The 13583-nt window shown below is 48.9% G+C and overlaps 1 protein-coding gene across 3 annotated transcripts in view; it reads right to left on the minus strand.

Moving 5' to 3' along the window:
• Nucleotides 1-13583, minus strand: part of zgc:113223 (uncharacterized protein LOC541424 homolog) — a 107686-nt gene that overhangs the window by 56452 nt on the left and 37651 nt on the right. For all 3 annotated transcript variants that reach the window (XM_038781234.1, XM_038781232.1, XM_038781233.1), the window contains one exon: nucleotides 9735-9859. In XM_038781234.1, the coding sequence (XP_038637162.1) occupies nucleotides 9735-9859 (125 nt within the window). The remainder of the gene's footprint in view (nucleotides 1-9734; nucleotides 9860-13583) is intronic.

Raw genomic sequence — 13583 nt, forward strand, 5'->3', positions numbered from 1 at the left:
CTCCCTCTCACGCTCGTTTGAAAGTCCCGGCTGGCTCTCCATCTCGCGCTCATTTGAAAGTCCCGGCTGGCTCACCTCTCGCACCCTTTTTAAAGTCCCCGCTGTCACTTCTGTCAGTTGAGTTTCCTGAGAGTCGAGAAACCCGGAGATTTTCTCGAGATACGTAGGGGGAAGGCAGATTTTTCCACCCCTGTCTCTTGGAGTGGGGGGGGGGGGGGGGGGGGGGGGGGGGGGATGGTGGAGGGGGCAGAGAATGAGCAAGAGGCCCAAAATGGCTTTTTATGCCAGTGGGAGTTCCCCATTTGATTGCTCCCCCCCCCCCCCCCCCAACTAATTATGTACCAGGGACCCGATTTTGAAAGTTGGGACGTTGATTTAGATCTAAATGGTACTTATGCCTGATTGTCCCCCAATGTTAGAATGTCTATTCACATCAGTGTGAAGGCATGATGATGTTAATCATGACAGGTCCTCCATGATGTTTACCTGGTAAACAAAACCCGCTGGAGGTTCACAGGTGAGCACAGCCTCCAGGGGGGAAAAGGGTCATTCTGTGCAGTATCCTGGCACTGTCTGGGCACTTCCCTTGGCACTGTCCCCAACATTGCCCCCTGGCACTGCCTAGGCTGTGATCTTTCAAACACCTAAGTTGCTGGTGGGGCGGGCTCAATCAGTGCCTGCTCCGCCATCATGACCTTGTGGGACCCGCCCCTTCCATTTTATTTTTGCACAGCGGCAAAACCTGACAAGACAGCCAGCCAGCTCCCTCTGTTTTACCCGTCTGAGACGACACTTTGAAAAAAAATATGAAAATTCCGCCAAGGACTTGATGGATTCCGGAAGTTTTGTGCATTCACAAATACTTCCTGGATCCATATGCTTCCCACTGCCAATGACTTCAAACCCAAAGCCTTTTAATCTATCAGAGGAATCTGACAAAATATCAGTGGAACAGGAAATATGGAAGCAATGGAGAGCATTAAAATTGAAAGGAGAAGATATCGGAAAGGGAAGGTCCAGATGGTTTTCATTCTAGGTTGCTAAAGGAAATGGAGATAGTGTAAGGGCTTTCCTTAATCTTCCCGAGATACAGGGTGGGTTCCAGAAGGTTGGAGAGTGGCAAATGTGACACCTTTATTCAGGACAAGGTGTAAGGACAGTCCCAGTAACTACAGGCCAGTTAATCCAACATCAAAGGTAGGCAAGGATTTGGAAAATTCAGTCAGGGAAAATTAACAGCAGATACTTGGAGAGGTTTGAGTTAATTGAGGAGAGCTAGTACGATTTGTAAGCAGCTAATTGTGCTCGACTAATCTAACTGAATGTTTTGATGAAGTAACAGGGAAGCATGATGAAGAGAACGCAGTGGATGTTGTCCATGTGGATATTAAGAAAGAATTTGACAAAGTGCCACAAAAATTAACAAAATTCTGTCTTATGGAATAGAAGGACCAGTGTGCAATTGGTTACAAATTTCGCTTAAGGACAGAAAGCAGTGAGCTGTGCTAGATGGTGTTTTTTTCAGCCTGGAGGGTGGTCGACAGTGGCATTCTCCAAAGGGTAGTGATGGGACCATCGTTTATTTTTGCTATATACAATTGACTTGGATCATGGAATACAGAGTAATATTTCAAAATTTGCTGACGACACCAAATTTGGGAAAGTGGCAGGCAAGATGAAATTAGTTGCTTGCAACATGACATTGATACAATTGGCAGATGGAATTGAATACAGAGAAGTGTGAGGTGAGGGATTTCCGCTCCCGGGTTCTACCCAGCTCACAATGCCTTGTGAGATCCAACACGATCTCGCGAGACGTCGCGATGTAAATCCCACCCATTGTGGGCGGGGTCACTTTTTGGTTAATCTGTATATTAAAGTGAGACAGCTAGTTTCCCGAGGTACCTGAGGCTTCATCTCAGAGACCTTGTGTGAGCGCCATTTGGTACTGGTCCCCGATGGAACGGCACTTGTGGAGGTCTCCCAGGGGATCAGAGGCATCAAGCGGCATGCCCTTTGGGCAGGGTGGTGCCCTGGCACTGCTGGTGTCACCTGGGCACCCTGTGGTACTGCCAGGTTTGCACGTGCATGATCAGGCTGGGAAAGCCCTGCATGGGTGTTGGGCAGGAGAGGGGAGGGGGCATGTGTGGGGGCCGGGGACCCTTCCATAGTACGTTTGGGCCAGGGGGATGGGAAGTTGCTTTATAGATCATAGAATTTACAGTGCAGAAGGAGGCGATTCGGCCCATCGAGTCTGCACCGGCTCCTGGAAAGAGCAAGGTTAACACCTCCACCCTATCCCCATAACCCAGTAACCCCACCCAACACTAAGGGCAATTTTGGACACTAAGGGCAATTTATCATGTCCAATCCACCTAACTTGCACATCTTTGGACTGTAGGAGGAAACCTGAGGACCCGGAGGAAACCCACACACACACAGGGAGGACGTGCAGACTCCGCAAAGACAGTGACCCAAGCCGGAATCGAACCTGGGACCCTGGAGCTGTGAAGCAATTGTGCTATCCAAGGGTGGGGGCCTTGGAGATTGGGGGGCCATTTCAAAATAGCGTCCCAATCTCTCGCTGCACTGGGGAGTTCCAGGCAACGGAACTGTTCAGTGAACAAAACGGGGCTAGGTGCGGCTCGGCCGCGCGTTCCCCGCTGAGGCTCCTTGTACAATGCAAGCTGCGTTGTATAGCCATTTGTTTCTCGGTGCTGCGTGCGCTGGGAAACATGCGGCGAAACACACTCGCTCAGGGACTTTGTTCCAAATTAATTGAGCCGCACCCTATGAATCTCTCTGAACACATTTAAAGGAACTGGCTGGTTGATTCAGATGCTGCTGCTGAACACATCCTGACAGGGTGGGAAGGGACAGGAAGCACTGGGTACAGAACCGGACAGACAGCTACCTCCTTCACATACGTGGATGAACCTACACAGGATAACCTGAGTCATACATCGATGGTCACAGCCGGATCTGACCTTGGGATAAGAAATCCCTGTTGAATTGCGAAAGTCCTACACACTTACAGTACTGGAGATTAGGTGGATTGGCTATGCTAAAATTGCCACTTAGTTCCCAGGAATGTGCAGATTTGGTGACGTTACAGGGTAAGGGTGGGGGAGTGGGCCTAGGTAGGGTACTCTTTCAGAGAGTCAATACAGACCCGATGGGCCGAATGGCCTCCTTCTGCATTGTAGGAATTAAATGTTTCTATGGAGCCTAATGTTCAGGCCAACAAACATCAAGAAAAACAGATTTTCTGGACATAGTCTCACTGCTGTTTGTGGAATCTTGCTATGCAGAGTTTGGCTATTGCATTTTAAAAGTGACACTCTTCATTGAATGAAAAGTGCTTTGGAATGTCATGAGGCACTATTGAAACTTGGGGTGGACGGTAGGGTAGTGGTAATATCACTGGACAAGTGGTCCAGAGGCTCAGGCAAATGCTCTGGAGGCAGGGGTTCAAATCCCACCAAAGCAGCTGGTGGAATTTAAATTCAAATCACAAAAAATAAAACCTGGAATTGAAAACAAGTGTACAAGATAATGAAGGGCGTGGAAAAGGTGGATAAGTTTAGGGGGGATTTGAGAAAAAACTTTTTTACCCAGAGTGGTGATGGTGGAATGCACTGCCTGGGAGGGTGGTAGAGGTGGGTTGCCTCACATCCTTTAAAAAGTACTTGGATGAATACTTGGCATGGGCCAGGTGCTGGCAAATGGGATTATATGGCAGATCAGGTGTCTTTCAGGCTTCAGTGCAGACTCGATGGCCCGAAGGGCCTCTTTTGCGTTGTATTACTCTGTGATTCTGATTCTTTGAAAGCCAGCCTTTCATCAATTGTCATAAAAACCCATCTGGTTCACGAATACCTTCAGGGAAGGAAATCTGCTGTCCTTTTTTAAAAAATTACTTTATCAGAGTTACAAAGCCAGAGCGCAGATTGTGGACAAGGGGAAACCCCCTAATCCAGCTCCTTGCCTGCTCCAGTTCAAAATCCCTAATCCAGCTCCTTGCCTGCTCCAGTTCAAAATCCCTAATCCAGCTCCTTGCCTGCTCCAGTTCAAAATCCCTAATCCAGCTCCTTGCCTGCTCCAGTTCAAAATCCCTAATCCAGCTCCTTGCCTGCTCCAGTTCAAAATCCCTAATCCAACTCCTTGCCTGCTCCAGTTCAAAATCCCTAATCCAGCTCCTTGCCTGCTCCAAAAACCAATTCAAATTGAATCCAATTCATGGTCCACACAAGAGAGACATACCAGATCCGGACATTACACCTGACCTCATGCTCATTTTAGCGTAAAGGCCGAGAAGCGATGAAATCTGCTGTCCTTACCTGGTCTGGCCTACATGTAGACCAGACCCACAGCAATGTAGTTGTCTCTTAACTGCCCTTCTGAAATTTCCCAGCGAGTCACTCCATTCAAGGGCAATAAGGGATGGGTAGCAAATGCTGGCCTTGCCCAGCGACACCCACATCACATGATAGAATAAAAAAACTGTTGAAATGTAAGGCTTTCTTTTTCTTCCTTGACAATAGCACAAGTGGTTAGCACTGTGGCTTCACAGTGCTGTTTTGTTACCTGTCTGGTAGGCAATGTCATAATATACACACAAGTATATGATGGTGCACAGACAGACATTGATTGACACACAGGATGACCAATGAACACACAGAACACAACAGCCAATCACCAGACAGGACACGGCCACTATAAAGCCAGAGGGCACTAGTTTTCCCGCTCTCTTGGGATCCAGCCTCTGAGACACAGGCTCTGTGCCTGACTCGGCACAACATTGAGGGCCGAAGGGCCTGTTCTGTGCTGTACTGTTCTATGTTCTATGTTCTATGAGACAGCCAGAGCCCGTGAGCAACAACTCGAACATCCACCATGTGGTAGTAAGATAGTCTGGTCAGCTTAGCCTCAGGTCTCCAGTCAACTCAGCATAGTGTCAACCCACAGTTAAAGTATGTTTAATAGTTAAGATAAAATAAAATAAGATTAATAAAATAGAGTTGCATTTCTCCAAGTGTTGGATGCCTTTCTCTCTCACTGCTATGGTAAACGCAGTCCCCACAGATCCAGCACACCCAACACATCAGGTAACATGTGCTACTCAAACCGTGGTTAGTGGTGAGGTATTCTGAATCCCGATGAAGAAGATTTAAACTCTTCCAGTAGTAACAATAATATTTACATGAGTTCTTTACTTTAACTTTGATAATAATGATAAGGTTAACAAGATCTAACTATGGTAACTATACATAACTCCACTGGTCATCTAAACTAGTCTGCTGTTACTTTGATCACCGTGCACTCAACAGAGAGAGAGAGACCCAATACAAAGAACAAAGAAAAGTACAGCCCTCCAAGCCCATGCCGTCATGCTGCCCGACTCAACTACAATCTTCTACACTTCCTGGGTCCCTCTATTCCCATCCTATACATGTGTTTGTCAAAATGCCCCTTAAACGTCACTATCGTCCCTGCTTCCACCACCTCCTCTGGCAGCGGGTTCCAGGCACCCACTATCCTCTGTATAAAAAACTTGCCTCGTACATCTACTCTAAACCTTGCCCCTCGCACCTTAAACCTATGCCCCCGAGTAATTTGACCCCTCTACCCTGGGGAAAAGCCTCTGACTATCCACTCTGTCTATGCCCTTCATAATTTTGTAGACCTCAATCAGGTCAACCCTCAACCTCCGCCGTTCGAGTGAGAACAGACCGAGTTTATTCAACCGCTCCTCATAGTTAATGCCCTCCATACCAGGCAACGTCCTGGTAAATCTCTTCTGCACCCTCTCTAAAGCCTCCACGTCCTTCTGGTAGTGTGGCGACCAGAATTGAACAATTGAACACTATACTCCAAGTGTGGCCTAACTAAGGTTCTTTACAGCTGCAACATGACTTGCCAATTCTGATACTCAATGCCCGGCCAATGAAGGCAAGCATGCCGTATGAATTCTTGACTACCTTCTCCACCTGTGTTGCCCCTTTCAGTGACCTGTGGACCTGTACACCTAGATCCCTCTGACTGTCGATACTCTTGAGGGTTCTACCATTCACTGTATATTCCCTACCTGCATTAGACCTTCCAAAATGCATTATGATATATATCATTTATATATACTACGAACAGCAAAGATCCCAGCACTGATCCCTGCGGAACACCACTAGTCAGTCCTCCAATCAGAAAAGCACCCTTCCATTGCTACTCTCTGCCTTCTATGACCTACCCAGTTCTGTATCCACCTTGCCAGCTCACCCCTGATCCCGTGTGACTACACCTTTTGTACTAGTCTACCATGAGGGATCTTGTCAAAGGCCTTACTGAAGTCCATATAGACAACATCCACTGCCCTACCTGCATCAATCATCTTTGTGACCTCTTCGAAAAACTCTATCAAGTTAATGAGACACAACCTCCCCTTCACAAAACCATGTTGCCTCTTACTAATACGTCAATTTGCTTACAAATGGGAGTAGATCCTGTCTTGAAGAATTCTCTCCAGTAATTTCCCTACCACTGATGTAAGGCTCACCAGCCTGTAGTTCCCTGGATTATCCTTGCTACCCTTCTTAAACAAAGGAACAACATTGGCTATTCTCCAGTCCCCTGGGACATCACCTGAAGACAGTGAGGATCCAAAGATTTTTGTCAAGGCCTCAACAATTTCCTCTCTAGCCTCCTTCAGTATTCTGGGGTAGATATCATCAGGCCCTGGGGACATCCACCTTAATATTTTTCAAGACGCCCAACACCTCGTCTTTTTGGATCTCAATGTGACCCAGGCTATCTACACACCCTTCTGCAGACTCAATTTCCGCCAATTCCTTCTCTTTGGTGAATACTGATGCAAAGTATTCACTTAGTACTTCACCCATTTCCTCTGGCTCCACACATAGATTCTCTTGCCTATCCTTCAGTGGGCCAACCCTTTCCCTGGCTACCCTCTTGCTTTTATGAAATGAAATGAAATGAAAATTGCTCATTGTCACGAGTAGGCTTCAATTAAGTTACTGTGAAAAGCCCCTAGTTGCCACATTCCGGCGCCTGTCCGGGGAGGCTGGTATGGGAATCGAACCGTGCTGCTGGCCTGCTTGGTCTGCTTTAAAAGCCAGCGATTAGCCCAGTGAGCTAAACCAGCCCCTATGTACGTGTAAAAAGCCTTGGGATTCTCCTTAACCCTATTTGCCAATTACTTTTCGTGACCCCTTCTAGCCCTCCTGACCCCTTGCTTAAGTTCCTTCCTACTTTCCTTATATTCCACACAGGCTTTGTCTGTTCCCAGCCTTCTACCCCTGACAAATGCCTCCTTTTTCTTTTTGGCGAGGCCTACAATATCTCTCGTTATCCAAAGTTCCTGAAATTAGCCGTATTTATCCTTCTTCCTCACAGGAACATGCCGGTCCTGAATTTCTTTCAACTGACACTTGAAAGCCTCCCACATGTCAGGTGTTGATTTACCCTTAAACATCCGCACCCAATCTCGGTTTTTCAGTTCCCACCTATTATTGTTATGATTAGCCTTCCCCCAATTTAGCACATTCACCCTAGGACCACTCTTATCCTTGTCCACCAGCACTTTAAAACTTACTGAATTGTGGTCACTGTTGCTGAAATGCTCCCCTACTGAAACTTCTACCACCTGGCCGGGCTCATTCCCCATTACCAGGTCCAGTACAGCCCCTTCCCTAGTTGGACTGTCCACATATTATTTTAAGAAACCCTCCTGGATGCTCCTTACAGATTCTGCCCCGTCCAAGCCCCGAGCACTAAGTGAGTCCCAGTCAATATTGGGGAAGTTGAAGTCTCCCATCACAACAACCCTGTTGCTTTTACTCCTTTCCAAAATCTGTCTACCTATCTTCTCCTCTATTTCCCGCTGGCTGTTGGGAGGCTTGTAGTAAACCCCCAACATTGTGACTGCACTCTTCTTATTCCTGATCTCTACCCATATAGCCTCGCTGCCCTCTGAGGTGTCCTCCCTTAGTACAGCTGTGATGTTCTCCCTCGCCAATAGCACAACTCCGTCACCCCTTTTACATCCCCCTCTATCCCGCCTGAAACATCTAAATCCTGGAACGTTTATCTGCGAATCCAGTCCTTCCCTCAACCAGGTCTCTGTAATGACAACAACATCATAGTTCCAAGTACTAATCCAAGCTGTAAGTTCATCTGCCTTACCCTTAATACTTCTTGCATTAAAACATATGCACCAGGCCAGCAGACCCGCTGTGGTCAGTAACATCTCCCTGTCTGCTCTGCCTCAGAACCATACTGGACCTATTCCCTAGTTCTCCCTCAATGCTAGCACACCTCACGGCCAGGATGTTTATGCCTCTCGAGTTTAGATGCAACCCACCCTTCTTATACAGGTCACACCTGCCCCGGAGGAGCTCCCAGTGGTTCAGATAACGGAAACCCTCCCTCCTATACCAGCTGTTTAGCCACGTGTTTAGCTGCTCTATCTTCCTATTTCCAGCTTCACTGGCACGTGGCACAGGGAGCAATCCCGAGATTACAATCCTAGAGGTCCTGTCTTTTAATTTTCTGCCTAGCTCCCAGGACCTCATCCGCCTTCCTGCCTATGTCGTTAGTACCAATATGTACGACCTCTGCCTGTTTGCCCTTCCCCTTCAGGATGCACGCTATCCTTTTGGAGACATCCTGGACCCTGGCACCACAGAGGCAACATACCATCCTGGAGTCTTTCACGTCCACAGAAGCGCCTATCTGTGCCCCTGCTATCTATGACTATTGGTCTTCTGCAATTTGTCCCTCCCTTCTGAACATCAGAGCCACTGCTCTGGCTGCTGCTGTTTTCCCCTGATAGGCTATCCCCCCGACAGTATCCAAAGGGGTATACCTGTTCGAGGGGGGGACAACCACAGGGGATTCCTGCACTGACTGCCTGCCCTTTCTGGTGGTCACCCATTTCTCTGCCTGCACCTTGGGTGTGACCACATTTATATAACTGCTATCTATGACACTTTCCGCCACCTGCATGCTCTAAAGTGCATCCAACTGCTGCTCGAACCAAACCATGCGGCCTGTGAGGAGCTTCAGTTGGGTGCACTTTCTGCAGATGAAGCCATCTGGACCGGCCACATCTCAGTCAAATGTGGCTGCCTTTTATACCCCTGTTGGTCCGGCCCTCTAGTGATCATGTGGTGCTACTGATTATACATTAAACCCTTGTGTACATGCACACACAGAGATCACTACAAACGCCAAGGTTCCAGGTTCGATTCCCTTCTGGGTCACTGTGTGGAGTCTGCACGTCCTCCCCGTGTCAGCGTGGGTTTCCTCCGGGTGCTCCGGTTTCCTCCCAAAGTCCAAAGACGTGCAGGTTAGGTGGATTGGCCATGATAAATTGCCCTTAGTGACCAAAAGAGTTAGGAGGGGTTATTGGGTTACAGGAATGGGGTGGAAGTGAGGGCTTAATTGGGTCGGTGCAGACCCGATGGGCCGAATGGCCTCCTTCTGCACTGTCTGTTCTATGTTCTGTAGGGTTTGGAAGACGATCAGGCAGATTGTTTTACAAGGCCTTCATATGGAAGGCGTTATTCAAACTAGAAACACTTTATCTTATTTGCATACATTACTACACTATGAATTAAATGAGCTGGGGTAAGGCACTTTTCAGTATTTTGTCCGACAACATTTGTGACCTTTCTGAATGCAAGTACATTCTCTCCTTTGCATGGTCTGAGGGCACTCACTATTTGCAGCAGAATCTGATTATCACGCAATGCTCCAGTGCAGCCCAGAAAGGTGATGCAGAGTATTAAACATCCAACAATGATCAGGAGCAATGCCGGATCTGCAGTCAGAGAATCGACAGCAGCTGAAAGGAAAATGGAGAATTGACAATGATTTATATCCGCAGCACATCAGAGTCAGCTCTATCATAAATGGGATTGGATCTTCCCCACCACTGTCACTCACCTACCGCACAAAAAACACAACTTGAATTTCCTTTACAACTCCAATACAGAAAGTGCCCCAAAGCTCAGAGGAGAGGGGGTGGGAGATCTGATTTAAGACATTGGTCCTGAGAAGGTAGCAGAGAAGTAAATATGTTCGGTGGGATTCTCCGACCCCCCCGCTGTGTTATTATGTTACTTTGAGTAACATAAGCCGCAACTTGGTGCAGGCGCTGTTGAATAATACTCCAGACCTCGAGGAAAATTGAACGTATTTATTGGGCAATTAACAAAGCTCCTAAATGAGTTCTGCACTCTACCGATCTGACTCTAGTAACACAGTACACTCTACTAACTATATGAACTTACTCTAGACCACATGTAATGGTGTGACGGTGCTGCTTGCTACACACTCTTGCTCTCTAGGTTTCTGCCAGTGGAAGGGGGAGGGCCTGTGTGTCTTGTCTTTTTATAGTGCTTGTGTGGTGCCCTCTTGTGGTGATGCCACCGCTGGGTGTTCTGATTACCCATTAGTTGCAAGTCTGCATATCATTACATCTCCCCTTTTTTTTGTGTGCATTTCTAATGTGGTGATGGCAGCTATGGTTGACAGCACTAAAGATAATAACATGATAAGCATGACTTGGATATACAGTAGACATGAGAAGGAAAATGTTCCTAAGTCCAGTCTTTGGGGTCTCCGTCTCATACTTGATGATCTTCTGAGAGGTGGTGGAGGAGATGCCGGTGTCTTGATAGTCGTGTGGGAGTCACGACTGGTGGAATCATGGTTCGTGGTGCCTTGAGGTGGCGCTTCCACAGATAGCAGTGGAGGGGGAATTGGTCGTGGGCGTATGATTTTCCAAAGTGCCCTTCGATTTTGTCGAATGCTGGTGCATTCGGTTTTTATCACGTAGAATCTGGGCACAGCCTGCCGAATGATGACAGCTGGGGTAGACCACCCGCCACCAGGTATTTTGATCCTGACGGTGCCTGCTGGGGATAGCGTGTCCAGATCAGTGGCATGTGCGTCAATGTGATGTTTCTGACGGTCACAAAGCTGTTGCATCTTTTTTAGTACCAGTAGGTGATCTGGGTTGGGCAGGTGTAGGGATGGAAGCGTTGTTCTCAGGTCCCTGTTCATCAGCAGTTGAGCTGGTGACATGCCAGTTGATAAGGGGCCTGGTACGATAGTAGTGCAAGGTGTATGTCGGAGGCGGAGTCCGAGGCTTTGTGGATAAGTTGTTTGATGATGTGCACCCCCTTTTCAACTTTGCCGTTGGACTGCGGGTAGTGCGGACTGGAGGTAACGTGCTTGAAGTTGTGGCCTTTGGCAAACGTGATCCATTCTCGACTGTGGAAGCACGGTCTATTGTCACTCGTGATAGTATTCGGGATACCATGCCGCGAAAAAGTCTCTTTGCACGCTTTGATGAAGGTCTTTGAGGTGAAGTCGGACAGCTTCAGCACCTCAGGCTAGTTTGAGAAGTAATCAATGAGTAGGATGTAGTCGCGACCATTCCCGTGGAATAGGTCAATGCCAACCTCGGACCATGGCGAGGTTTCCAAGTTGTGTTGTTGGAGCATCTCCTTACCTGATGCTGGTTGGAACTTCTGACAGGTCTCACAGTCCAGGACCATGTCCGTAATGTCCTATTGATGCCAGTAGACGGCTTGTCTGGCCCTGCGTCTACATTTTTCTATACCCAGATGTCCCTCGTGAATTTCCCGCAATAACATGTGCTTCAGAGGCAGCGGGATCACTATTCTGTCCATCTTTAGCAGGATGCCGTTGATCAGCTTTAGGTCATCATTGACGTTGTAGAATTGAGGGCATTGCCCTTTCGGCCACCCATTGTTGAGGTCGTAGATGACTTGCTGCAGCAGGGGGTCTTTGTCCGTCTCTTCTCTGATGAGAATGAGTTTTTTGTCTGTTGCCGGGAGGTTGCTTGCGCACATTTGTACCTGTGATTTAATGTGTTGGATGATCTCCAATGGCTCACTCGGTGAGGTGACGGAGTGGGACAACGCATCTGCAGTGATGAGCTCTTTGCCAGGCGTGTACACCAAATTGAAATCGTACCTCCAAAGTTTGAGCAGAATTCTCGGGGCGTCATGTCGTTCAGCTTTTTTTGGATGATGTGGATCAGAGGTCTGTGATCCGTTTCAACAGTGAATGTTGGCAGTCTGTAGACGTAGTCATGGAATTTGAGGATGTCGATGAGAAGACCTAAACATTACTTTTCAATCTGCACGTACCTGGGGCGCAATTCTCCGCAAATGCGGAGAGTCGTAAAGGCTGCCGTGAAACTGGCCGTGTTTCACGGCAGCCTCCGTGCCCCCTCCCGGGACCCGATTCTCCCCCCCGGTCGGGGCTAGCAGCGCGGCCCCGCGAAGCACAGCATCGCAGGCTTAGCGACCGTCGCTAAGCCCGCGCGCCAAGGGTCACGGCGGCTGACGCGCACGATGACGTCAGCCGCACATGCGTGGATTGGACGGCTCCAACCCGCGCATGCGCAGATGACGTCATCACGCATATGCGTCAAACCCGCGCATGCGCGGGCCGTCATGCCCCTCAGTCGCCCCACGGACTGATCCTGCGGGGCGGCGGAGGAACAAAGTGTGCGCGGGTTTCGGACCCGCTGCCCGCGATCGGTGGGCACCGATCGCGGGCCCATGCCACCCTTGGCACGGCCATGGTGCGGCCGTGCCAATCGGTGCCATGGTTGTCGGCAACGGCACTTTGCGGCCGTTTTCACGAACGGTGAGAGCAGGTGTGTTTGCGTTCATGAAAACGGTCGTAAAGGCCTGGGAACTCGGCCCATCGGCTAGGGGAGAATCGCTGTTCGCCGTAAAAAACGGCGAGCAGCGATTCGTGTCGTGGGCCGGCCGTGGGGGGGGGGGGGGGGGGGGGGGGGGGGAATAGCGGGAGGTCGGGAAAAATGTCGGGAAGGCCCTCCCGCTATTCTCCGACCCGTCGTGGGCAGCGGAGAATCGCGCCCCTGGTCTCTGTCGGTGTCATTGCCCGTGAAATGTAAGCTATTGGAACCCATGATGATGTGTCGTCTTTTTGTAGCAGTACCACTCCAATGCCATCCTGACTCGCATCGGTCGAGTTGTTAGTTTTGCGATCTGGGTCAAAGCACGCGAGGATGGATGCAGTGGTGAGTTTGGTCTTCAGCTCCAACCACTCTGTCTGGTGTTCCGTCATCCACTCGAAGGTGGTTGATTTCTTTATCAATTTTCTGAGGGACATTATGTGTGTGGCCAAATTCGGGATAAATTTGCCTCGGAAATTTACCACTCCAAGGAAGCGCAGCACTGCTTTCTTGTCCTCAGGGACTTTCATTGCCTCAATGGCTTTTATTTTGTCCCTGTCCGGACGGACACCGTGTTTCGATATCTGATCACCCAGGAACTCCAGCGTGGACATCCCAAAGCTGCACTTGGATTTGTTTAGCTTGAGGCACGCTCATGTATGCGTCGGAATACTCTCTTCAGTCGCAACATATATAGATACATAGATACAGAGAACACACAGTGCAGAAGGAGGCCATTCGGCCCATTGAGTTTGCACCGACCCACTTAAGCTCTCACTTCCACCATATCCCCTATCCCCATATCCCGCTAACCCCTCCGAACCTT

The sequence above is a fragment of the Scyliorhinus canicula genome, chromosome 20 (assembly GCF_902713615.1).
Source record: "Scyliorhinus canicula chromosome 20, sScyCan1.1, whole genome shotgun sequence".
Taxonomy (NCBI): domain Eukaryota; kingdom Metazoa; phylum Chordata; class Chondrichthyes; order Carcharhiniformes; family Scyliorhinidae; genus Scyliorhinus; species Scyliorhinus canicula.